This window comes from Bidens hawaiensis, unplaced genomic scaffold (assembly GCF_021521415.1).
Source record: "Bidens hawaiensis isolate Kalapana, Puna unplaced genomic scaffold, B.hawaiensis_p1.1 tig00032395_1, whole genome shotgun sequence".
Classification (NCBI taxonomy): Eukaryota; Viridiplantae; Streptophyta; class Magnoliopsida; order Asterales; family Asteraceae; genus Bidens; species Bidens hawaiensis.
Window position 1 is genome coordinate 84,277 of NW_027495512.1, and position 25,650 is coordinate 109,926.

Below are 25,650 nucleotides of genomic sequence, written 5' to 3' on the forward strand. Positions count from 1 at the left end.
GTCTTACATTATACTTATAATATATAAAAAAAATAAAACCTAACAGCCACTACAAGCTGCCGATCGCAGCTTTCAGCTAAGGGAACAAAGAGAAAAATCTTTTTTGTGCCTAGGGTTCAAGTGTTGTGGCGGCTAGGGAATGAAGAAGACACAAGAACCAAGCTTCGGGATCGTTTACCGTCAGTTGTGGCTGCCGAGAACAGCCCCATACTCATCTTATATCCTTTCATTCATTACATTGTTCATACACTTTGATATTCTTGCTTAATTGTTTAATTGTTTTGCAATTATTTGAGAGATTGAATTGTTTATGATTAGAATTGATTATTGGACAATTTTTAAGATGATTGGTATGAGTTTTATGATGCTTTTAATGAGTATTCATGGCTTTTCAATTATGATTCTCGGCTAAACTTGTTAGTTATACCTAGGAATGATGATTATTGTTAGTGTTTGATGAGTTTGTTGGATTGTTTGATTGATAGACGTATATTGTTATTGTAAAGTTTGATTTAGACATGAAATAGGTTGTGTTTAAGGGCTTGAAATTTTGGTAATTCATTGCATAAACCTCTTGTGTCGGTTGATTAGCTTTGTATTGATTGATCGGTGCATTCTTTGATTCTACACTTTGTGTTTAGGGTTTGTTTGCGGTAGGTACCACCGTAGGGTTTTGTTGCATGATATATTGGATTAAGTACAGCGGTTAAACACCTTCTTTGAGACTGAGAGGTGATAGGAAGTTAGGGCCGTCTCATTGCCTTTGCATGCTAGAATAAGAATTGCGCGAGATCGAGTTCGTTTCTTGTCAGGTTTAGGTGTTTTGAGCGACTAGTTGATCTATTTTAGTTTAAGTTGAATTATTCCTCTATCCTTGGTTGTGTAGTATTCATTGCCATTAGGATCGAGTGTTGGTGAGACCGAGAGGTGATCCATCATTAGAACACGTTAGCAATTGTTTCTCTGTTTGGTTGTTTTAGCTGATTTTGAGTAGTTAGGGTTAATTGAGTGAGACCGAGATGTGATCCAGTGAGCCCGAGCGATCCTTAGTCGTGTCATCTTTAGGGACCGGTGTCTTGAAGTCAGCCAATCCATTAGCTTGTTAGGCCTACAGTTTGATTCAGACCTAGGTAGACTTTTTTCTCCATCCTAAGTTAACACAGTTAGTTCCTCGTTAAGTTTTCTATTTTTGGTAAGTTTTGTTAGTCAGTTAGGTTAGTTCAGTTAAGTAATTAAAAATCAAAAATAAATTAAATATTATTCTAAGGTAGGTCTTGTCTAGGGTTAGTGATCGTTAGCGTCTTACGTGTCTACGTGTTCGATACTCGGACTTCCTAGGTCTATACTACTTGTGATCAGTACACTTGCCGGTTGTTTGTGGTTTTAGGATTTTCGTTTTAATATTAAAGCTTAGTTGTGAGGGTTATTCTTATAAGCATATCCGACGCACATCAATGAACATGCGATCAATGATGGAACCAGAAGCTTCGGGATGGCTGAAATTCGCCCTAGAACACCTATTCTGCCTTTGGAAGTCTTAATAATCCGAATGGTGAGGTTAATGGGTTTATATAAGGCAAAACCTAGATTTTTTCGGTTTTAAGCAACTTCACGTCGCGCGAAGTTGTATGTCTAGCATCTTTGTGTCGCGCGAAGATGCAAACCAACTTGATATTCAGATTAGTGTCGTTAAGAAACCTGAAATTTATATATTATGGACTCCGTTTTACTAAAAGACACTTTCCTAGTAACCCATCTTGTTCAGAACTAGCTGCATGCTTTTGACAAAAACTAGCTGTTAGCTGGAAGCTGCTAGTTGGTAGCTGTAGCTTTTTAGATATATTTAGGTGTTTGGCAGACTAGCTGGAGCTTTTTAGATATATTTAGGTATTTGGCAGAGTAGATGGAGCTTTTAATAAATCTAATTGGGTGCCAGGGCGGTGCGGCGGAGTGCGCGCGCAACCTGACATCAACCGCATAATCAGTGTCGGTACGTGATTCACTTGATATTAGTACATGCATAACCCGAATGCAGACGTGTACTTCGTACAAAGGCAGTAAGTGTGTAATCAGTGGCGAAAATCAAGAAACAAAGCTAAAATATATAGTAATTTCAAATAGATAATTTGTTAAACCAACCTCTTTTGATCTGAAACCCTTTCCGACCCGACACCGTTTTACTCTGAAACATGTTTTGACCTGGCCCCTTTCGACTCAAAATCGTACCGACATGAACCGAAGTAAATTAACTCTTTTTTATCGACTCGTTCCGACCCTAATTTGGTCTTACACATAACTCGAGCTCGTCTGACTCGACTTGTTGCCTATTATAACCGGTAAAGAAGTATATCAATATCATACTCAAATTAAAGAGAATAAAATGCTCTTTTTTATGATGTAATTTATTTAAAAAAATATTAACGTGTGAAAAAGTTATTGACTTTTAAAGAGTCACATGGTAGTTAGTTTTGAATAAAGATAAAATATATAACTATTATATAAATTAACAAAAGTTGATGAAAGTTCAAGTACCAAAATTGTAAATTAAATTGTAAAAGCTTCTAGCTTTAATTAAACGCTAGTAGTAGTAGCGTTTAAAAAAGGAGATTTTTCTCCAAAATTAAAAGCTTGAACCTTCTCCAACCAAATAAGACTTTTAATTAAGTATGAGTTTTTTCTTAAAAACTTGAAGCTTGAAACCCCTAAAAATTCCCAAAAACTCATTGCCAAACACACCCATAAAAAAAACAAGAAGCTTTTCAGAAAAACCTACGGCAGATTAAAGGGAACCTGGGCTTCACATTTGCTTTCACATTTGTTGTGGGCTGTTGGGGCCCAACGAATAAACAAAGATAGATTACCCATGTTATAAATTAAAGAGGAAAACCATAATTCAAGAGGACGAATCAGAGGGGTGGTGGTCGGCGCCCCCTGTTGGGTGCAATTCATAATTATTCTAGCTGTTATTATTGTTGTGGGCTACAACTTGAGACATCGGAAAAAAGAAAAAAAAAAGAAAAGAGAGCAGCTCACGGTGCAAAAAGTCAAAAGAAATCAAGAAGAGAATTAATAAGCAAGCGGGCACACAGCTCAACTAATTTAAGTTCACAATCAGGTAGCTCAATTAATATTATTTGTTTTACGATGAACAGTGACTTGTATTTTATTTTTGTTTCATCAATTATTATGAGCAGCTAAATCTGTAAATTGCCTGGGTTTTGATGAATACTTTTTAGACTTGTTTTATTTTTGGTTTTAGATTGTTTATTGATTGGTTTTTGCTATCATAAAAGTTTTTATTATATTTGATTGTTTATTGATTGGTATTAATTTATAATCAACTTATTGTTCCATATGCGTCTTTGTGAATGTCTTTAATGTATGGATGCGTATTAGGTTGTTTACTGTGTTTTTACAACTAGTTTATGGTTTATTGTTAACGTTTGCCATAGGAACGTTAATTGAGAGTTTAGAGATACCTTATATTCTGCCATTTGAGAGACTGGGAGGTAATTAAGTGTTGTCTGTTTTGGTCTTTTGCGGGTTTGGGTAGTGATTGCACGGGAGTGAGTTACCCTAGACTTCTTTAGATTCTTACAGATTAGAATTATAACCGAATTTAATAAGAATACCCCTTACGCCTTAGGGTGTTTTGTGATTAGAGAGACCGGGAGGTGATTTAATCTTTGGGTATCTTAGCATAGTTAGGTAAGGTGAGACCGGGAGGTGATCCGAACCATTAAACCGTTGACCTTACATGATATTTAGGGTTCTTAGGTATTGTTGGTGAGACCGGGAGGTGATCTAGCATACTTTAGTTATGCCTTAAGTTTCATATTTTTAGAATCCGGTTACCGATCATAAATCCAATTCCGAGAGTTTACGAGTTGACTAGTAGGATTCCTTGCCTAGGTAGTTGTTTCCCCTATATAAGTTTCGGTCTGATTTGTTCGTGTCTAGTTTTAGTGTCAGTTTTAGTTTATGTTTTTTTTTAGTTTATATTTAATAATAAAAAAAACACAAAAAAAATCTATTTATTAGTCAGAGTCTAGTTTAGGTGTCACTAGTTAACTGTGAGTTCGATATCCGAACTTCATTAGGCTTTATTACAGTCGATAGGTACACTTGCCTGTCTAGTGGTCTAGCATTATGAGAGTCTAGATTTATAAATTTAAAACTAGAGTGTCTAAGTTAGTTAGGTTTTTATAGACCCGCGTTTTGCACATCAAACACATAGTAATGCTTGAAGTACCAATGTTCATTCATTTATTTACCTAAATATAACTAATTAATATATAATAATAACTAACTTTTACCCAACCATCAGGTGAGTATTTTCTCGGGAAGCTTGTATGACCAATACGACTTTGGCCCACTTAGAAAAGCCGACACCACCGTGGTGTTGGCCGATTTGACACTCAAGCTTCCTAGGGGAATCGTGACCGATGTGATTGTGATGATTGAAGATTTTTACTATCCAGTTGACTTCCTGGTTCTAGACTACGTGACGGTTGACCCGAAATGGCAACCGAACGTGATTCTCGGTTGACCCTTTTTGGCCACCGCGAATGCTTTAATTAACTGTAGAACCGGGGTAGTGGACATGGCTTTTGGCAATAAAAATCTTAGGCTTAATGTGTTTTCAAACGTGTTTAAGCCTTGGTGAGTGACGAATGCTTCGTGGCTGAAGTCATTAACGGGTTGAACCCTCACGAAAGTGAGGAAGATGCCACAGAGGAGTGTGTTATTTGTTGCAGGGAAGCAGTTGAGCATGCATCACAATTGCAAGAAGAAGAAGAGGCAGTGGAGTTATATGCTGCGAGTCTTGGGAAACCGCCTTGGTCTCAGCACGTGGAAAGGTTGCCTGATACTATTGATTCACAGTTGAGACCATCATTGGAAAGTCCACCGGCAGTTGAGTTGAAGGAACTCCTGAAACACCTCAAATATGTGTTTTTGGGTGAAGGAGAGACGTTACCGGCCATCATTGCTTCAAATCTGGACGAGGATCCAGAAAAGGAGTTGGGGGAGGTTTTGATAGAGCATAAGGCAACAATTGGTTGGACGATAGTAGATTTAAAAGGGATCAGCCCATCCATTGTTATGCATAAGATAATCACCGATCCCGAGGCAAAACTCGCTAATGATACACAAAGACGGTTAAATCCAAACATGCGGGAGGTAGTGAAGAAGGAGGTCTTGAAGTGGTTGGATGCGGGCATCATTTTCCCAATTTCAGATAGCACTTGGGTAAGTCCAACACAAAAGGTTCCGAAGAAAGCGGGTATTCAGATAACCCGTAACGAGAATGGTGAGGAAATTATCACCCAACCGGTAATCGGGTGGAGAATTTGTGTTGATTATAGAAAGCTGAATGCGGCAACATCCAAAGATCACTTCCCTTTGCCGTTCATTGACCAAATCATTGAGAAACTAGCAGGTCAGAAATTTTATTGCTTTGTAGATGGCTATTCGGGGTACAATCAAATTGCGATTCACCCCGATGACTAACATAAGACCACTTTCACGTGTCCATACGGCACTTTCGCATTTAGGAGAAAGCCTTTTGGTTTATGTAATGCCCCAGCCACCTTTCAAAGGTGTATGATGAGTATCTTTTCAGATATGGTCGGGGATTCACTTGAGATTTTTACGGACGATTTTTTGATTTTCGGTTCATCTTTTGAAAAATGCTTAAATGAATTAACTAAAGTTTTAAAAAGATGTGTGAAAACGAATTTTCTCTTAAGTTGGGAAAAGAGCCACTTCATGGTTCAAGAGGGGACGGTTTTGGGACATGTCATCTCAAGTAGGGGGATTGAGGTTGACCGGGCAAAAATCCAAGTCATATTTAATTTACCATTGCCTACTAATATAAAAGGAATAAGGGCATTTTTGGGTCATGCTGGTTTTTACCGACGGTTCATTAAGAACTTTAGTGTCATATCTAAACCGTTGTGTAATTTGCTGTTAAAAGATGTGCCATTTGTTTTTAATGAAGAATATCTTAAGGCTTTTAATGTATTAAAAAACAAATTGGTTGAAGCCCCGATCTTGTTGTCACCTGATTGGTCACTTCCATTTGAAATTATGTGTGACGCAAGTGATTATACGGTCGGGGCTGTGTTGGGTAAATGGGTGGATAAGAAGCCAAAAACCCTTTCTGATGCTCAAATTAATTACACCACTACTTAAAAGGAGTTGCTTGCGGTAGTATATGCACTTGATAAGTTTCGATCTTACATATGGGGGAGCAAGGTTATTGTTTGTTCAGATCACAGTGCAGTCAAATACTTGATGGAGAAGAAGGACGCGAAGCCACCCTTGATCAGGTGGATTTTGCTGCTCCAAGAGTTTGATGTAGAGATCCGTGACAAGAAAGGAAGCGAGAACGTGGTAGCGGATCATTTGTCGAGACTTGTAGCACAAGAAGATGAGAAAGACGAGAGGTCCATCAATGAGTTCTTCCCGGATGAGCAATTGTTTTCTGTTTCAACCTTGCCATGGTATGCTGATATTATTAATTTTCTTGTTGCAGATACCATTCTGGAGTTTTGGCCGAAGAAGCAGAAGCAGCATTTCCTCTCGCAGGTGAAGTATTATGCTTGGGAAGATCCAGACTTGTTCAAAGTTGGAGTGGACCAAGTGATGAGGCTGTGCATACCGGAGGAAGAGATTCGGAGTGTCTTGCATCATGCACATTCGTCAGCTTGTGGAGGCCATTTCAGCGGCCAGAAAACAAGACATCGTGTGCTTGCGTGTGGATTTTATTGGCCTACCATCTTTAAGGATGCATCAGCTATTGTTAAGAATTGTGTTAGATGCCAGCATATGGGGCGTATTTCAAAGAGGGACGAGATGCCCATGCAACCAATCCTCGTTGTCGACATCTTTGATGTTTCGGGGATTGATTTCATGGGCCTGTTCCCTAATTCATTTGGTAATCTATACATCTTGGTGGCGGTTAATTATGTGTCTAAATGGGTAGAAGCAATCGCCACCAAGACAAATGACCATACCGTTGGTTGTAAGTTTGTCCGGTCTAATATTTTTTCACGTTTTGGTGTCCCCCGCATTATTATTAGTGATGGGGGTTCACATTTCAAAAACTTCAATTTTGGCAAACTACTTGAACGGTATGGCATAAACCACCGTATTGCCATCCTTTATCACCCTCAAATGAGTGGGCAAGTGGAGGTTTCTAATAGGCAAATTAAAGAGATTTTACAAAAGACGGTAAGGCCCGATCGGAAGGATTGGTCAAATAAACTAAATGATGCTTTATGGACTTACCGTACAGCTTACAAGACGCCTATTGGAACCACCCCTTATCGGTTGGTTTAGGGAAAAGGGTGTCATTTACATGTTGAGCTAGCCCATCGTGTGTTATGGGCGGTTAAGAATATTAACCTAGATTATGAGTATGCAGGTAAGCAAAGGAAACTGAACATATACGAGTTGGAGGAGTTGAGAGATGAGGCTTATGAATGTGCGTCCTCCTATAAAGACTAAATGAAGAGAGTCCACGATGCTAAGCTAAGAAGGAAGTCGTTCGAAGAAGGTCAAAGTGTGTTGTTGTATAATTCAAGATCGAAGCTTTTTCCGGGCAAATTAAAGAGCAAGTGGATGGGGCCTTATCATGTTAAGAGAGTTGGAAAGTATGGAGAAGTTGAGATCGAAGATTTTGATGATCATCTGAGGAAAGTGGTGACTGGCCATCGTTTGAAGCCTTATTTGGAAGATGCTGACTTGAACAAAGAGATACATGAGTCGAAAGTTTACCTCTTGGCAGACGAGCCGACATATTCGGTTGACTGAAAAAACCATGGAATGTCGAGCTGTAGACATTCAATTCAGCGCTAACCGGGAGGCAACCCGGCATTTGTAAGTTGTAAATTGTGTATATTGAGCCGAGTTAGCTAATAGTTTTCTTCAGAACGTGCAGTTTAGAGCAAGGATCAAGTGTGGGGAAGCAACACGATGATCAGCATTGACAAAAATTGGTAAGCACATGCGTCGCTAGAGGGAGCCCCAGGTACGTAAGTGATTGGTATTTAGTGACCGAAGTTGGTGGCGGGGGAAAGGAGCTCAAGGACACTTAAAAGATTGATATTTTCAAACGTCAAAAATGCAAAAACTTTTATGTGAAAATGCAACTTCGCGCGGCGCGTAGTTGCTGGTCTTGCATCTTTGCGCAGCGCGAAGATGTCGGAAGTCAAATGGTCAGTCAACAATCAAAAAGTCAAAAAGTCAAAAATCAACTGCAACTTCGAGCGGCGCGAAGGTGCATGAAGGGCATCTTCGCGCCGCGCGAAGATGCTCAAATCTGACAAAACAAATAACATAAAATCGGATTTCCTAGCATTTTCATGTGACATTTGAGCCAAAAAAAGGTACACCTCAGTACGTATTTATCGATTATGCAAATAAACGCCTTTTGCGTAACAAACAAACGTTTAACCGAACGGGTCGGGTTATGACCCAGATATCTCGGGGGGCCATATATAAGTGATATACGATCTATACAAGCTAAAATATTAGAAATATGGTTTTAGTTTGATAGTAAACAAGTTAAACGAAAATATGCTCGTTTAACTACCCGCTATTGATTTAAACGCGAAATATAGTTACAAACCAAGCATTGTATCATCCGTTAAGCCGAAAAAGACTTACCAAACACTTATTTGAAATGTTTTTAAGCGATCCGTGAAAATATTTTTGATTTTTACAAACATATAGTATGTTTTTATAATTTTACACAAAACTAGCCGAAAAACACTCGCTTTCGCGCTGTTTAATGCACCCGATAAGTTTTTCGCGCCAAAAACCGAACCCGAACTAAATTTGGACCGGGCTTTTCGTATTTGGGCTTGAGAAACCAGATTATTTGGCCAAAACAGCCCAAAGGGGAGGCCCATGGGTTCCGATCGGCCAGCCACCCCCACCCCCCATTATTTTTATAAAACTTGTTTTGGAAGCTTGTTTATTCATTTTAGTTGATAAAAATTGAGGTCCAAGCAGCTCTAAACCTGAGTTCCAGAAAACCTTCAAACCCTAAGGTAAGGAGCTTAAATAAGTAGCTTTTATACTTGTTTAATACCATAAAAACATGTCTTGATTACTAAAAATCATTCCTAACTGTGTAAAAATCCTAAAAATGGTCCATAAACATTTTTTGATCATACACATAGTAAGGAACCTGCTTTGATAGTTTTTTTGGCCATAAACACGGATGAAAGGGTTGAAACGGCGTTTTTACGGTTCAAAAGTTCGTTTTTGTGCACTAGCCGAAACCCTAAGTTAAGGGCTGTTATGTTGATGAAAAATTACTTGGTTTGTGATATAGGACTTATACCTAGCTGGCTTAGAAGCACAAGAACTTGAAAACTTGATTAAAAGTCGGAAACGAGCCAAACCCGCTAAGGTAATGCCGAAACACTCGCTTACGGGCTGTTTAGGTTAAGGTTGTGATGTGCATATTGTTAGGCCTTGAAATCTTGCAGGGACATCAGGGACCATGTCATTGAGTCCCTGTTCAAATTTGGTAATTTTTCGACAATCCGAGAATATTTTGCGAATTTATTACCGAATTGGGACGTTTATTTGGGAAAAATAGCTAAAATACTTCAAAAATTATGAAAATTTTATGGGAACTCAGATTTGATGTATTTTGATCACATATGAATTTTGGGATCATTTGTAGAAGTCTAAAGGTGTTTTGTTTATATGCGTTTGAGTGAATTTTTATAGCCTAATTTGGGCTGAAAAGAATATCGCACGAACTTTTTACATTTTGAAATTGATACAGGTTGTTTTGGAACATGATTTGAGCATTCAGGAATTTTTGGAAATTGTTTGGGGTAAACGGAACGATTTTCAGGCGAAATATAGCTGATAAAATGAATTTTTATAAATTAATAAATCAGTAATTAATTCCAGAAATATTTTTATAGAAATCTACATACTTTAATTGATAAGTGGTTAAATTTTCATAATTTAATAATTAACGGTTAATTAATTATGCTAATCTGAATATTAGACAAATTCAATTTTTATAAAAACGGGCAAGTTTGCGACTAACGAACCTACGGGAATATCAAAACACCAAGAGTGATCAAAAATAATATTTTTGAACTAATTAAGTGAAAATGAACTTTTCCACGAGAAACCTGGACAATCCGGGTGGATTGTGCTCGTTTCTTCTCAAACCAAACTGAATAAACGGAAACGGGTCACGTGGCTAATTCGAGACCCCAGTATGTGATCCTTCTTTATAACTTAATCATTTTATTAACCAATACATTTACCCAAGCTTAATTTCCCACAATTGTTTTATGAACGCGTAAACGAACAACTTGGCCTAGCTGGGAAAAAGGGAATCTGAACCAAGTTCGGTTTTAAGTATTAGACATTGAACAACATCACAACCTAAGTCTATTGCCACTTTCTGGGCGTTTCAACTATACCCAGATTAGTTATACAGCCCAGTTTAGTATTGAGATTATAATAATATTAATATTATTATAATATTGATTATAGGAACTACTGATAGCGGACCGAACAAACCACGAGCTGATACAGTACTGATTATCGACTAAACCGTGAGTTTCATGACCCCAATTTTAAACTGTTTTACGAACTTTTGGAGTGAAAAGCATGTTTGATTACATATACATACCTGAAACATGTATTGATGTGAATTATCTAAGTGCTAACACACGAAAGTCCCCACGATCACAGTGATTAACTTCGAGCCGGTGGCTTGTGAATAGTACTATTGGTTTGACAAACCCAAACGGAATCGGCCTGGTTGCCGTGTAACATAGCGCCGTTTGCACATGACCATAGTTATACAAATAGGCTATGTAGTTTTAGACATAGCTACCGGGGCATGTTGTGGGCGGAAATGGGCCAAACCCGCTAAGGTAATACCGAAACACTCGCTTACGGGCTATTTAGGTTAAGGTTGTGATGTGCATATTTTCAGGACTTGAAATTTTTCAGGGACATCAGGTACCATGTCAATGAGTCCCTGTTCAAATTTGGTAATTTTTCGACCATCCGAGAATATTTGGCGAATTTATTACCGAATTAGGACGTTTATTTGGGAAAAAATATCTAAAATACCTCAAAAATTATGGAATTTTTCTGGGAACTCAGATTTAATGTATTTTGATCACATATGAATTTTGGGATCAACTGGATAAGTCTAAAGGTGTTTTGTGGATATGCGTTCGTGTGAATTTTTATAGCTGAATTTGGGCCGAAAAGAATATTGCACGAGCTTTTTACATTCTGGAATTGATACAGGCTGATTTGGGACATGAATTGAGAATTCAAGAATTTTAGTGGAATTTTTGGAAATTTTTTGGGGTAAACGGACGATTTTCAGGCGAAATATAGCTGATAAAATGAATTTTTATAAATTAATAAATCAGTAACTAATTCCAGAAATATTTTATAAAAATCTACATATTTTAATTGATAAGTGGCTAAATTTTCATAATTTAATGATTAACGGTTAATTAATTATGCTAATTTAAATATTAAACAAATTCAGTTTTTATAAAAACCGGCAAGTTCGCGACTAACGAACCTGCGGGAATATTAAAACACCAAGAGTGATCAAAAATCATATTTTTGGACTAATTAAGTAAAAACGAACTTTTCTATGAAAAACCTGGACAATCCGGATGGATTGTGCGCATTTCTTCTTAAATCAAACTGAATAAACGGAAACGGGCCCCGTGGCTAATCCGGGACCCCAGTATGTGATCCTTCTTTATAACCTAATCATTTTATTAACCAATACATTTACCCAAGCTTATTTTCCCATAACTGTTTTCTGAACGCGTAAACGAATAACTTGGTCCAGCTGGGAAAACGGGAATCTGAGCCAAATTCGGTTTTAAGTACTAAACATTGAACAACATCACAACCTAAGCCTATTGCCACTTTCTGGGCGTTCCAGCTACACCCAGATTAGTTATACAGCCCAGTTTAGTATTGAGATTATAATAATATTAAAATATTAATATTATTATAATATTGATTATAGGAACTACTGATAGTGGACCGAACAAACCACGAGCTGATACAGTACTGATTATCTACTAAACCGTGAGTTTCATGACCCCACTCTTTAAACAGTTTTACGAACTTTTGGGATGAAAAGCATGTTTGATTACATATACATACCTGAAACATGTATTGATGTGAATTATCTAAGTGCTAACACACGAAAGTCCCCATTAACACAGTGATTAACTTCGAGCCGGTGGCTTGTGAATAATACTATTGGTTTGACAAACCCAAACGGAGCCGGCATGTATTGCTGAGACTTTACCCCATTTGCGCATGACCATAATTATACAACACGCTATGTAGTGTTAGACATAGCTACTTGGGGCATGTTATGGGCGGAAGGGGGCCACAGTGGTTGATGGAGCGTGGGAAATGGATGCACGTAGCACATACAGTCAAGGCTTCACTGTAGCTTAGCATAATTACATCGGTTACATACATACATACTTATTTCATAATTACAAGTGTTGACTTGTGAATACTCACTACTGTTTTCTTGAAACTCGTGAAACTCACCAACTCTAGTAGTTAACCCGTTTTAAACTGCTTTTCAGGAGTACCTAAATCAGAATGATTTGGTGATTTGTTACTTGCCCAAGGTGTGTGGTTGATGCTAGCAAGGGCGTTAGTAGTAAGATCGTATAGTTAACGCACTAGTTTTGTTTGTATCGCCTAGATTGTAAAACAATGATAGAACAATGAATTGTAATATATTGTAAATTAGTTTGTGATGTTTCTTTATAAACAATGTGTTGATATCAGAGGTGTCTGTTGCATTCCCGTTTTATGCTTCCGCATTGTGCTAGTTGGGGTGTGACATTTCACCACATATCTCTTATCTCTAACCCTATCCAAATCTCACATTCCGGCCGCCACCATCCCTGTCACCACCGTCGCCGGCCGCCCCCATCATTACCATCACTTTCATTGTTTATTTTCATCATCTCTGTCGAATCCGATTGAAAGGTATGTGTTTAATTTCGTTTGCAATTGGTTTGTTTCTAGTTTGGATTGTTTATCTTAGATTGTTTGGGGTTGTTAAATGCATGTGATTGGGTGTGTTTTTGGTCGGGATTGACGGGTTTAGTTGATTTCGTGGGTAGTTGATGTCGGATTTTCCGGGTTGGGTTTACCGGATTATTGAAGTTTTGGCCGGATTTTGGATATTGTTGTTGAAGTTTTTGAAGAATAGTTGTGTTTTCAAACAGTTTATGGTCACCGGAATTATTTTCCGGTGAGATTTCGAGTCAAAGATTTTGGAAAAGTTTAACAAAAGTGGGTGATTTAGTATGTATTATGAGTCGGGATTTTGAAAAGGTTGGTGATATTGTGAGTTTTTGGGTAATCAAAAATTTTCCGGCAAAATGGGGCCAAGAGTTCAAAGTGTTTATTCGGATTGTTGGTTATTAAATTTGTCGGATGTGATTCTGGCACGTTGTGTCTTTGCACATGCGGTTTGAGGAATTTGGTATTTTTGTGTTTTTTTTAGTTTGAGTTAAAAAAAAAATTCAAAAATTCAAAAATATTTTTATAGTTATTTTTAATTATAAGTTTTCTCTATTGAAGACAATCGAACCAAAATGCTATACGGTTGTCGCCCGCAGTTGTTTAGACATAGACTTACTTGGTATATTTATTTGCAGATGTCAAGGAAGAGATCGAAAAAGCAACAAACGTTCGATTATGATTCACAGCAGTATTTGAGGGCACCGATTAGATATGCTATTGATGAAGTAGAGGTTTTCGGCGCTGTAGTTGAGGATATAACAGGGGGTGATGAATACGATCACATTATTTTACAATTCCTTCCTGGTCACCCGAAACATGAGATGTTTGAGCAGATTCGGGGCATGAAGTTATTGAGACATCGTACATTTGATTGGGACGTGTTGGAATCAATTGAGCAGGCTGGAAGAGTTAATAGTTACCTACCGGGACGCTGGGCCGATATTTTAAGGTTTAATGACAAGCAGTATGTGGAATTGGTTTATGAGTTTTACTCTACTTTTCGATATAATCCGGGGGATTTCAAGGAGCCACACGCGGTAAGTTTTGCTTTGGGGAGGCAGTTGTTTCAATTCACGGTGCCTCGATTTGCTGTTGTAGCAGGTTTGTATGGGGAACATGAGGTTACTGGTCCCGAGTTTAGGGAGAGTATTCGGGGTTTCACCACTGGTTCTACTGATTCTCGTCCCCAGTGGATTTCTACTAATGAGTTAGCGGAATTTTGGAGCACTATTGCAAATGGGCCGCATTCTAGTAGTGCGGTTTCGTCAGCTATTCGCGATCCGCTTCACAGGTACATGCAACGGGTTATTGGTTCCACTTTTGTGGGCCGACAGTCGGGACTAGATAAGTGTAATAACATTGATTTAATGTGTTTAATGGCCACGGTGGGAGGTAGGAATATTAATATGGCTACGTTATTATTGAGTTCTGTTGCCCGTGGAGGTCGTAGAGCAAGTTCGACCGCGAGTAGGATGGAATTGGGGCCAATTATCACGCGGATTGCTACTTCTTTGGGTGTGTTCAGACGTTATCCGGTAGAGTATTTTGAGGAGGGTCCAGATACGGATGTGGTTTCACCAGATGATGCCAAAAATGCGGGCATAGTTACTTATGGTGATCCGCCACGAATGGCGGATGTGAGAGCAGAGGGTAGTTCGAGGGGGCAGCATGTGGAGAGGCCACCTGCCCAGCCACGTCAGAGGCGATAACCTAGTCCACCACAGGTACAGCACCCGCAGCCCATGACGTTAGACTACATGTTTGATCAGCAGTTACAGATGAGGGACGAGTTGCATGGGTACCGGGATGAGTTCCGGGAGTATATGGATGAGTCACGCGAGTATTTTAGGACTATGTTCGATCACTGGATCATTCCATTGCGGAGTTCGTTGCAGCAGCCAACGCCAGCTACTAGTGGCTTGGGTGATATGTATGTGTTTTCCATGGTGTAAATCATCTACCCAAGGGGAGCTCACCTTGGGTGGTTCGGTTCGTCTATTAATATATCAAATATTTAACCGACAACGAGATCATTCATTTATTTTATCTTTATATTATTTATGTTCGTTCGTTTGATTTGCCGCACCCATCTCGAGCAAAATTATCAAGAACAAAGCCGTTCGTTGTCGGATCCGGTTTCGGGACCTACAATCACATTATCTGTTAAACGTTCTAGATCACACTTCTGTTTGGACATTATTATGCCAAGAACCCAAAGTCGATTGTAGATATAATTTGTCCACTTTAAACTTAACAACTATTTTGATGTCAACGTTTTATGTTAAGGTATGTATTAGGCACAACGCTTGTGTGGTCCCCATTTAATCTGACATGTTACCGACTCCATCATATCTCAGGCTTAATTTGCTTTCACATGTCACCTCAACTTGACTTAAACCTTTCTTATTTGATCATAGTACACTTACAGACACTTTGGACACTTTATTTTGGACACTTTACTCTATCTAGAAATATTAAAATAAATCAGAAGTTCAGGGCCTTAACAATCAGGTCGGATAATACCATATTATCGCGCAGAGAAAGTCCAAGGCATGAAAAAAAAGAAAGAAAGCAAAACAAAGTAAAAGATTCAGGGCCTTAACAATCAGATCTTGTATTACAATAAAAATAGAAAATCTAAGTCTTGAATCAAAATAAAGGAAGAAATAAATCAGAAGTTAAAAATCCTAAGATAGACATCTTTTCATTTTCCTTTTTATTTTCTGACTCTTTTCTTGTCTTTTCTTGACGTTTTTCTTGACTCAATTAAAAATTAAAATGACATGAATTTCATAAGACAACTATGATCAGATAAAGAGAGGCTTAGGGGGTATGGCATGTTTAATTGCATTTCAGCCTTCATCGATATGACTTTAGTTGGAGTCAGCAACCGCTTCATAACGTGTAACCACTAGCATAAGCAGATATTTAAGTTTATATCACTATGACATTTACTCATTTGTCAAGCCTATCTACACATCAAGCAATGATCTATTGGATTTTGATCTACTCTTTTCATGTGCTAGAATCGTTAGAGATAATTTCTTATCACCAACGGTCGGATCAATTTCTCAAAAGTTTTAAAAGTATCCGACTCCCTCTAAACAGAAGCTCCCTCTAAGCGGGAAATTACTTTTAGAAACGTTTTTTTTATTTTCATAAAATAATGTAAAATATTTTTTATAAGCCGAAGGACTCATTTTAGTTTTTCTTAAACTTACAAAGTGAAAATCTTTTGGGTGAGTTATAAATAACTCATTTCTTCCTTTAAAATTGTGACATATTGAAAACTATTTACAATTTTAAAACAAAAGGATAGAAAGGTTGTTTTAATCAAAATTGATCATGTCGAGCGATTTGACCAGAAATTCAAATCAGGCATGATCGATGGCTTTAGTGAAAAGGTCAGCAAAGTTGTTGTCAGATGGACTATCTTAAGCATGCATTATCACATTGTATAACAAGGTTGAAGAGATTCAAACCGAGACCCAACAGCTGATGATGGATCCATCACTTGAGAAAAGTAGTTGGACGAGGCTAGTTTGAGGAACGCTAGATAAGTTGTGGTTGAGCCATATGAAACACTTCCCTTCCTTGAAGTTTGCCCTCCCATGTCGCTTATGAAAGACTCGAATCCACCATCGGATGGTTTAGCATCAAATAGCAAAGGTTCGTCTCCCATCATATGCCAGGTGCAATCACTATCTAAGTACCTAATACTATTGATAGTCCTCCTTGATTGACCCTGCATGCACTAAGTGTTTAAATAGACATGGGTTCCCGGCACAGTTTTGTCGAGGGAAGGTCAACCGTAAACCAACCAAACTTAATTTTATTTCCTGAAAACCATTCCTTTCTTGGTACAGCCTCACTTGATGAAGAACAGTCCTTAGGAATCCAAGTAAAAACTTATTCCTTAGTTTTGGCAATTTTGGACTTTTCTTTTCTTGATTTTAAAACTATTTTTGGTGAATCCTCAGACTTTACAGTCTTAGGATTCTTTTTTATTTTATCCTTCTTATTTTTTCAAAAAGTCTTCTTTTTTGTGTTTTACTTTATTTACTTTGGATCTCATATCCATTTCACTTGGTTCACTATCGGCTTGATCAGTCCTTGAATCTAGGATACTAAAAGCTCATTTTGGTGCCTGACTAAGCCGCCTTTTAATATCAAGCTGTTACTTGAACCAGTGCTTGCAATGTCTTGCAAGGTGAGAAAAGTGGCCACACACAAAACAACACTTTCTCCTAGGAGTGCCATAGAACTCGTCTGAACTATAATGTGGTTGGTGCGGTGGGAAAGGTGATCCTTGGAAAGGAATATGATTATAAAACACATTTGTGTAATATGGATCAACAAAATTTTGTTGATAATGACCATAGTAGTTGTTATCATAGAAGTTGTATGGTTGAGGATTTCATAGTTGATTGGTTGTTTGAGAAAATGATCATTTATTTGGTGGAACATATTTACACGAAGTACTTGCATTTTCATTTTCAAAAACTTTACTTTTACTTGATTAACGTTAGTCTCACAACTTGATGATGAAGAACTTGATATGTTCACCTCGACAGGCCTACTTTCATTGACACATTTTGTGACATTCATGACAAAACCGGATACACCTCGGTATTTACAAACCGAATAAGCAATTAAACGCTTATTACGTAACGAACGAACGATTAACCGAACGGGTCCGGTTATGACCCAGATATCTATCTCAGGGGGCAATCTATAAGTGATATACGATTAACATAAGTTAATATATTAGTATTATGGCCTTAGTTCGATAGCAAACAAGTTAAACGAAAACATGCTCGTTTAACTACCCGCTATAGATTTAAACGCTAAAGATAGTTACAAACCAAGCATTGTATCACCCGTTAAGCCAAAAAAGACTTACCAAACACTTATTTTAAATTTTTTAAGCGATCCATGAAACTATTTTCGATTTTTACAAACGTATAGTATGTTTTTATAAATTTACACAAAAATAGCCGAAAAACACTTGTTTTCGCACGATTCGTCGCACCCGATATATTTTTCGCGCAAAAACCAAACCCAAATAAATTTGGACTCGGCATTTCATGCTCGGACACGCAAATCGAGGCCATTGGGACAAATGAGTCCCAAGAGGGCCCATAAAAAAATTCCGGTCGCCATTTCTTACCAAAATTATTATTAATTCCTTACTTTAAAAGTAGGCAAACTTGGATATTTTTTCCAATTTCCAGAACTTCAATACTTAACCCCTTACTGTTCCAACAAAGCTCAACCAAAAATTAATTTATTTTAGCAAATTGATCAATTTTTATGCATGTTTAAACTTGTTTGATTACATATAAACATAGTATGATTACCAAAAATCATTCCTAACCGTACAAAATTCCAAAAAATGGTCCAAAAACATGTTTTGATCATACACATGGTTAAAAATCAGAATCATACTCTTTTTTTGCCATAAACACGGATTTGAGGGTTTAAACGGCGTTTTTACGGTTCAAAAGTTCGGTTTTATACCCTAGCCGAAACCCTAAGTTAAGGGGCTGTTGTGTTGATGAAACTTGCTTGGTTTGTTATATAGGACCTTTATCTAACTTTCATAGAAGCACAAGAACCCGAAAACTTGATTAGAAGGGCGCAAACGAACTAAAACCGCTAAGGTAATACCGAAACACAAGGTTACGGGCTGTTTAAGATTCGATTGTGATGTGCATATTGTTAGGTTATGAAATTTTTCAGGGACATCAGTAATCATATAATTGAGTCACTTTTAAATTTGGTAATTTTTCGACCATCCGAGAATATTTGGCGAATTTATTACCGAATTAGGATGTTTATTTGGGAAAAATAGTTAAAATGCTTAAAAATTATGAAAATTTTTGGGGAACTCAGATTTGGTATATTTTGATCACACATGAAATTTGGGAGTATTTGGAAAAGCCTAAGTAGGTTATATGCATTTGCGTTCATATGAGTTTTTATAGTCGTTTTTGGCCCGAAAAGAATATTGAACAAGGTGGTTACATTCTGGAATTGATACCGATGGTTTTGGGATATAATTTGAGTATCCTGGAATTTTTGTGGAATTTTCGGAAATCGTTTGGTATAAACGGATGATTTTCAGGCTAAATATAGCAGGTAAAATGATTTTTTATAAATTGATAAACCAATAAATAATTCCAAAAATATTTTTATAAAAATCTACATATTTTATTTGATAAGTGACTAAATTTTCATAATTTAATGATTAAAATTTAATTAATTATGCTAATTTGAAAATTAAACAAATTCAATTCTAATAAAAACCGCCAAGTTCGTGATTAACGAATCTGCGGGAATATCAGGACACCAAGAGTGATCCAAAATCATATTTTTAGATTATTTATGTAAAAACGAACCTTTTTATGAGATATCTGGACAATCTGGATAGATTGTACGCGTTTCTCCTCAAATCAAACTGAATAAACGGAAACGGGCCCCTTTGCGAATCCGAAACCCCAATGTGTGATCTTTCTTTATAAGTTAATCATTTTATCGACTAACACATTTACCCAAGCTTACTTCCCATAATTTTTTTCTAAACGCATAAACGAACAACTTGGTCCACCTAGGAAAACGGAGAAACTAAGCCAAGTTCGGTTTTAAGTATTAGACATTGAACAACATCACAATCTAAGCCTACTGACACTTTCTGGATGTAACAGCTATATCAAGACTAGCTACCCAGCCCGATTTAGTATTGAGATTATAATAATATTAAAATATTAATATTATATTAATATTAATTATAGGGACTAAGTGATAGCAAGGGAAACGAACCCCAAGCTGACCTCGCACTGAGTACCTACAAAACAGTGAGTTTCATGACCCCACTTTAACTCTTTTTATGAACTTTTGGGGTGAAAAACATGTTGATACATATCTATATACTTTGAATTGTTTGATGACAGGAATTATCTAAGTGCTAACACACGAAAGTCCCCATGAACACAGTGATTAACTTCGAGCCGGTGGCTTGTGAATAGTACTATTGGTTTGACAAACCCAAATGGAATCGGTCTGGTTTCCGTGTCACATAAAGCCGTTTGCACATGACCATTCTTATACAAACAGGTTATGTAGTGTTAGACATAGCTACCGGGGCATGTTGTGGGCGGAAGGGGAGCTACAGTGGTTGATTGGGCGTGGGAAATGGATGCACGCAGCACAGATAGTCAAGGCTTCACTGTAGCTTAGCATAATTACATCATAAACATACAAACAAACGTACTTGTGAACATACATACATACATACTTGCGTATTTACAAACTGTGATTGTTGTACGCATAACTGATTTCTTGAAACTCGTGAAACTCACCAACTACTTGTAGTTGACCCGTTTTAACATGTTTTTCAGGTACTTGATCGGATTAGAAAGTCAATGTGCTACATGTTTGACTTGCGATCAATGTTGGGTGAATTGATACAAGTGTGCTAATAGGAAGTAAAGCCGCTTAACGGGCTGGATTTAGTTTGTATCACCTAGTTGTAAAACAAAGTTAGACCGATGTAAAATATTGTAAATTAGTTTGTATTGTTCTTTATAAACAATGTGGTTGGTACCAGAGGTTTCTGTGACATTTCCGTTTTACGCTTTCGCAAGTCGCTTAACGGGGTGTGACAGAAGTTGGTATCAGAGCCATTGGTTATAAAGGCTTAGGTTTTCCCTTAGGATATCTAAATATAACCGTAAGCTCGATTAACTCTGGGAAATAAATAATAATTTAATGTTATATACTGATGGATTCCGGGATGAACTTGCAGGGCAAGTGAGTTATTGTGGTCCGGAACATAATAACAGACTTGCTTGTACGAGGGAATTCGGGGAGAAGTCGCGGAACTTGCGGGTAGGTAAAAATGGCAACATATGTGCATAAAAGGAAATGCTGAGTATGTATACGTATACAACATGCATACGTGCTTATCTGGAACAAGGTTTACGAATACGTGTACGTACTGTACTGTCGATAATACTAAGTATCTGTGTTACGAATATTATATTCGATTATAATCAATATTAATTTAAAAATTGTATTTTATTAAAAATAATATTATTATATTTTATCATAGTTAATATTGTACCTAACCATAACAAATAAAATATTTTATTTGGCCTTAAGTAATAATATTTTCTACTATGATTCCTACTACTGAAAAATATTATTTTTATGATGAATTTTGAAAACGAAAGATGTTGAAATCAGCAGTCTCATATTGGATGAAGAAATAATGTTGCCTGTAAACGGAAATGTAAGGACGTCCTAGCGAGTCCAAACTAAACCTTGTTGTATTATTGAATCACGGACCGAGTGTAAATTCAGGGCCTAGAAAGAAACTGCGGAAGGTATGATATACGTACGTCTATCTCAAAGGAACACGACACTTCTCGATTCGGGCCTAGTCTTTATCTCACATACCAGTTTCTAACAGCAAATTGAACTGTTTTCTAGCCATCTCTCCATTTCCATTGTTTAAAAATAAACACTACTCTCAAGAAAATACTTAAGAAAGAGTAAGGTTATTCAAACTATAACTATAATAGCTATCCTATTAATTTTTAATAATATAACAAACCATGACCACCTACATGTATCATACACCAGTTATGAAAATAATAATTCCTCAATATCTCACCAGTACCACCAACCTTGATGAACCTTCTTAACTAATAAATTATCATTTTTAGTAGATCCAGCATGCTTGTGGGTGCCGACAGACTTAATGAAAGAATATTATATAGTTACATTTAATAACTTCCAAAGGTCAAGGAAAATATACAAATGCCTCCCAATTACAATATACTGTTTAAACTTATAGCGAACAAATGTCTACTTACGGGAGAGTTACCTGATGGTGGGATTACATCTGAATAATTGTTGTACAAGTTGTGAACTATTCGTGATTGTTATAATGTGTGCTCGGATAGACAAGGATAGTATGACACTATGGTGTATAGTTTCGATACCCCATGCAAGCATTTGGTAGTGTGCTATGCTGATATGGGAGACGATTTGGATCTAATAGTACAAACATTGACACTTACCGGGTTAAAATTACTTGTCACGGGATGACAATTTTCGATGTATATATTCAAACAATGGCCTTGTTAGGCTAAATCTATGTGCTATCCTGAATATATGGATATATGATTTGGTATGTGTAATACGTGTCTACTATTTGAATTACCTGACTGTTAGCTAATGTGATTCCCTACGCAATGAGTTCTAGGGAAAATTACTATTATGTGAAGTTTAGTTGTTTATCATTATAGAATGGCCCCTAAGAAAGCAAACATGTGATTTGAGGCAGTTGTGGCTGAAATGATTATTCGGCAACTGCAGATAGTAACTCTGACAATCGCAGCGCGATTCGCTGCCGGCATTAATACAAAAATGAATACAAATTAAATGCCAAACACTAATACGGTCGTGAATATTATTTCGCCGCCCAATACTAATACGGTTACAAATGTTATTTTCATGATAAATACAAACATTTTCACAAATAATACTCCCCCATCGAGCACTAATGCTACTACCGATAATGATAATTTCCCCCATTAAATGCCATTGGCAACAAAAATCTTTTACTGAAAATGAATACTAGTTGTAACAACCATGATCCTTCACGACGGGAATACTCGTTTAAACGATTTAACTCTGCAACCCTGTAAATTTTAGTGGTACTAAAGAAGCAAAGGAATTAGTAAATTGGATCGAGACGATAAAGTCTGTTATCTGGACCAGTAGCACCCATCAAATTGTATCGTTAATTATGTAACTATTACACTACTTAGCCACGCCCTTGTGTGGGAAAAAAAAGTGATTGTACGAATTTGGGAACAAAAGGTAATTATCAGCATGATCTGGGCAAGACCTAAAACCCTTATATTGAAATAATTTGTCCAAGGAATGAAATAGAAAATGAAAGGGTTGGTCAACTGAAATGCACAAACCGTTCTAACAATCTGGTTCGACTAATACTATGGTTAGTAATCCGGAAGTAGAGACCCTAGTTAATTCAGTTAGCCACTTAACTTTTGAGAATACTGGGGCTCAAGCCGGGGTGGTAACTTTGAATTCGGTCAGTAAAGGTATGTTGAGAGTACCGGGAAATCATCTAGTACAAAATGAGCTAATCACGAAACAGGAGTACAAGAACTACAACAATTTAAACGTGCGTACCCTACATCTCACAATAATATGACAATTAACTCTAGTTCATAATTAAACATATACAATGAGCCTTTACCAAAGGATATGTCGAATAAAGGCGTGCCATAAAAGAGGGAAGACTGGATACTATGCTTGTAGCCGTGAAACCATTATGAACATCGTAAACCGACCATGCTAACCTTATCACTTATAGTTATCTCAATCTTAATCAATTCGATCACAAACTATGGCAACCCCTCATGTTTACTATGACTATGGAAGTATGAAACGCTTCAAAAAGAATTGTCCCTAGTTAAACCAAAAACAAGCATCGACGTCTAACTCGGCTAGAGGCCGTGTTTAGTGATTAGATCAGATAGTACACGACAAGACTTAAATGTGGTGAAAAGTACATTTGTAAATTTTGATTAATATGTTTTAGTCTCGTTTGATATAAGCAATGGGGGAAGTCTTATCCCCACTAACTTCTTTTCCCCGGAAAATGTACTAGTTAGTGAACTAATAGATCCTTATGCTATAGACTTCATTAACGGTAAACCTAGAACTATTGACCAAATACTCCAATACTATCTTGTTATCCTAAACAACCAACCAATTTTATTGACCTACTCTCGGTCTAGTTGGAAAGCATCGATGTAATTGTCAGTATAGACTGGTTAGCTAAATACAAAGCAGAAATCGTGTGTGATGACTAAATAGTTAAAATTCCTCTTTTAGATGATGAAGCAATTATGATACAAGGAGAGAAGTTTGGTGCAATATCACCTTTCGTGCCTCATCTTAATGTATTAAAGCTCTTAAGCCAAGGGTGTATGGAATTTCTGGAAAATGTAACCATAAAAACCCCAATGAAACATATAGAAGATATCCTTGTGGTACTTGAATACTCCAATGTCTTTCCTGATGAACTACCCAGAATACTACTATCCGACAAGTTGAATTCTGAACCGACCTAATCCCATGACCAACTCCTATTACCCAGGACACTTTATCGTCTGACACTCTCTGAAATGTAAGAACTAATTACACAGCTATAAGAATTATTATATAAGGGCTTTATGGGACATAGCTATCCTTAATGGGAAGCACCGGTGTTGTTGATAAAGAAAAAGGATGGAGGCTTAGGATGTGTGTTGATTACTGGAGAACTAAATAAAAATCACTATCAAAAACTAACATTCCCTCTCATGATTCGACGAATTGATCAATCAACTCCAGGGACAGAAGTACTTCTCAAAAATCAATCTCCGATCCGGCTATCTTCAAGTTAAGATCCAAGTGGAAGATGTTTCTAAATTGGTGTTTTGAGCTCGGTATGATCACTATGAATCCTTAGTTATACCCTCGGACCGATTAATACATCCGCAGTTTTCATGAATCTCACGAACCGAGTTTGTAAGCCGTACCTCGACAAATTCGTTATAGTGTTTATTGATGATATTTTAATATATTCGAAAACCAAGGAGCAACATTTACGAACAAACTTGAAGTTGTTTAGGCAGGAGAAATTGTATGCTAAGTTATCCAACTGCGAATTTTGGCTACAAGGAGTACGATTCTTAGGACACGTAGTTAGTCGACACGGAATTCACATAAACCCAAGCAAAACTGGTAAACACAAGAGTTACCAAGAGAAATTCGCAAATTTTGGGATTAGCTGGGTATTACCGGCGCCTTATTAAAAAAATTTTCCAGTATAGCACAACCTTTAACCCTCTTAACCCATAAGGACCGAATTTATGATTGGGGAGAAGAACAAGAAAATGGATTTTTAGTTGCTGAGACAGAAACTTTGTCAAACCCCTATGCTAAGATGATCTTGTAATCTATTGTGATGCATCCCAAAAATTTTTAGGATGCGTACTAATGCAGAGAAACAAGGTTATAACGTACGCTTCCCAACAATCAAAAGCGCACGAGAAAATTTTACTATCCTTAACCCGGATTATGGGATGATTGTTTTTGCATTTAATACATGGGCATGCTATTTTTATCTCATTAAATGCACAATTTTCATGAATCATGAAAGCCTATGACCTGCAATTGAGCGGTCAAAACTAGATATGGGGTAAGGAAGACGAGTAGAGTCATGGAACAATTGTAATTGAGAAAAACCGATGCTTTAAGATGAAGGGTTAAAAGTTAAACATTGGAAAGTACGGGTATTTGAAACGATTGTTTAGACAAACATTATCGGGCATAATCATATCGCCCAAAAGAAGTCCCCAAGAGCATAACATTTAGAAAACAAAATTTTGTACGGAGACGATAAAAACTTTGGAAAGGAAAACCGATGAAATTTTATACCTCCAACAAACCGAATATAGATTCCAACTTTTG

The 25,650-nt window shown here is 37.1% G+C and overlaps 1 protein-coding gene across 1 annotated transcript; it reads left to right on the top strand.

Moving 5' to 3' along the window:
• Positions 1–6,297: 6,297 nt before the first annotated feature.
• Positions 6,298–7,512, top strand: LOC143583412 (uncharacterized). Its single transcript, XM_077065724.1, has 2 exons — positions 6,298–6,816; positions 7,345–7,512. The coding sequence occupies exons 1-2, from the start codon at positions 6,298–6,300 to the stop codon at positions 7,510–7,512; spliced, it is 687 nt and encodes a 228-aa protein (XP_076921839.1).
• Positions 7,513–25,650: the final 18,138 nt, after the last annotated feature.

What these genes read in the sequence shown, in the direction of transcription:
- LOC143583412 (XM_077065724.1), top strand. Translation starts at nt 6,298, where the DNA reads ATGGAGAAGAAGGACGCGAAGCCACCCTTGATCAGGTGGATTTTGCTG. An exon ending in CAGCTATTGTTAAGAATTGT is followed by an intron (nt 6,817 to 7,344) that starts GTTAGATGCCAG and finishes CGGTTGGTTTAG; the next exon opens with GGAAAAGGGTGTCATTTACA.